Here is a 2,381-nt window from a genome sequence, read left to right on the forward strand (position 1 = left end):
TGCAATAATACAAAGGAGGATGTCCTCTGAGTAGCCATGCAGAGTGGCTTGTGGAGTCATTTGAGAGGGCTCAGGATCACCCTCAATATTTGTTGACATAGTTGGGAAGCATTTTGCCTTCCCTGATTTGTGAGAAAGCAGTAGATTCTCTGTCTTATGGGAGAACAGGCTGCAAGTGGTGATTTATTTTTTTATTTGCCAAAACAAAAACCAAAAACTCACAAGTCTAAGTTCTACATGCATTGATACAGTAAGACTGAGGTAAAGAATTTCTTGTCTAAAACCTTACAGAGTTTCTACTGTGCTTTTTAAAGAGGAAAGATATTGACTGGGCCTTTTTGCTATTGTTCCCATTGGATATTCCAGCTTGTCCACTCTTTTCCATAAAGTCTGCAATTTATAAGGCCAGGTGAGTCCTGATCAGTGGCCCCTGCCACACATCAGCATGACTATAATACCTTTGTTGAATATAAACCTAGACACTACTTTAATGATATTTTCTAAATGGGATTAAAGAATAATTAGTTTATACAGAGAAAGGAGGCTTATTCTCAAAATTAGATAATCTGAGAGTGCTTTATTCAATCAGAAAGCATTAAAAGCAAAACTGAAGCTTCTACAAAGAATGGTATTTGCCTGTTACATGCACGTTCGTGCCTGGACAGTGCACGTCAGTCTCCCCTTATTGATGGTATAGCCTGCAGACTTTGAAGTTGCTTCACCAGTCTCTGCAACCAAATGAGCCAAATTTTTTTAGATAAATAGTAGTCAGAAGTTGTGTGTTGCTATGAGAGAGCCTCCAAAACATGGAATTGATTCAAAATGTGTTAGCAATATATTCCTTTTTTACAAAAGAGCAAAGTGACTCATATCCTCAACCTCAGCCCAACCCTCAACTTAAACCCACTGTGGTTCAAGCAGCACTGGGCTTATACTGTTGCCAAGTATGGCATGTCTATATGTGTGCTTGGAATGGCAGAAGAATTTAGAGGTGAATATGCTGTCAATGCCTTATGGCCTAGAACAGCCATACATACTGCTCTGTGGATATGCTGGGAAGATCTGGTGTGGAAAGCCACTGTAGGAATGTTTACATCATTGTAGATGCTGCATATGCCATCTTCAAAAGGCCAAAAAGCTTTACTGGCAACTTTATTATTGATGAAAATATCTTAAAAGAAGAAGGAATAAAAGATTTTGATGTATATGCAATTACACCAGGCCATCCCTTGTTACCAGATTTCCTCTTAGATGAACATCCAGATGCACTTAAGAAGGAAAATGAATCACATGACCCTGTCCCAGAAGTAAAAGAAGAGCAGCCTCAGCCACAGCTGCAATCCCGACCACAGCGACCACCATAGCCGCAACCACAGCTGCCACTGCAGTTGCAGTCAGAGCTGCAACCACAGCCACAACCACAGCCCCAGCCACTGCTGCCAGCACAGCTACAGGTGCAACCACAGATTCATCCACAGCCACAACCATAGATGTATCTGCAGCCACCACCAAGACCACATTTTGGAGCTGTGGAAGAAACATTTAGAATTGTTAAGGACTCTCTCAGTGATGAAGTTGTTAAAGCCACATAAGCTGTCTATCAGTTTGAACTCTCAGGTGAAGATGGTGGCACATGGTTTTTTGACCTGAAGAGTAAGGGTGGGAAAGTTGGGCACGGACAGCCTTCCAGCCGGGCAGACACAATTAGGAGAATGACCACTGGTGATTTTGTCAGAATGTTTTCAGAGAAACTAAAGCCAACCATGGCTTTCATGTCAGGAAAACTGAAGATTAAAGGAAATATGGCCCTCATGATCAGATTGGAGAAGCTGATGACCCAGATGAACTCCAGGCTGTGAGGGACTAGAAGTGAAAGTGTCGACTGTTTTCTTCTGAAGTAAAAGGCTCAGCAGTTAAAAACTGACTGGCTCCTCCATGGTCTCATAAGGACACATGTTTGTTCTAGAAAAAGGAGAGTTTCTGTATCTATAAGACTTGAAATTATAATTAAACAACTAACCAATCAAGTATAAGTTGTATTAAATGGCATCCTAACAAAAAATATGCTAGCAGATTATGGAAGCCATTTTCAGATGCACTGTGAAAATATCTGTACCACATTTTATCAATGTATGGACTTCAAAGACTGTAATGGGAGTTAGAAAGAAGACAACAATGACAAAGGAGCCTCATATTATATCAGCAAGCTGATTTATAAACACAAACAGTACTGGTGGAAAATGACCGCTAAAGAGGTTCTGGTGAAGACTCAGAAGGACACGACTGAAGTTTTAGTGGAAGCTAGAGAGAATACTAGGATCCTCAACAGATGTTCTCAGAAACGTAGCTGAGCCAAGAGTGGCTCATGCCTGTAATCCCAC

General features: G+C 41.0%; 1 protein-coding gene across 1 annotated transcript; it reads left to right on the top strand.

Annotated features, from left to right (window-relative positions):
- The first annotated feature begins 625 nt into the window (after window positions 1-625).
- On the top strand, window positions 626-1,859 carry LOC127198711 (hydroxysteroid dehydrogenase-like protein 2). Its single transcript, XM_051156770.1, is given in 4 exon segments — window positions 626-670; window positions 832-1,039; window positions 1,042-1,322; window positions 1,497-1,859. Coding segments are annotated over 4 exon segments (897 nt in total).
- The last annotated feature ends 522 nt before the right edge of the window (window positions 1,860-2,381 follow it).

This window comes from Acomys russatus, chromosome 14 (genome assembly GCF_903995435.1).
Source record: "Acomys russatus chromosome 14, mAcoRus1.1, whole genome shotgun sequence".
Taxonomy (NCBI): Eukaryota; Metazoa; Chordata; class Mammalia; order Rodentia; family Muridae; genus Acomys; species Acomys russatus.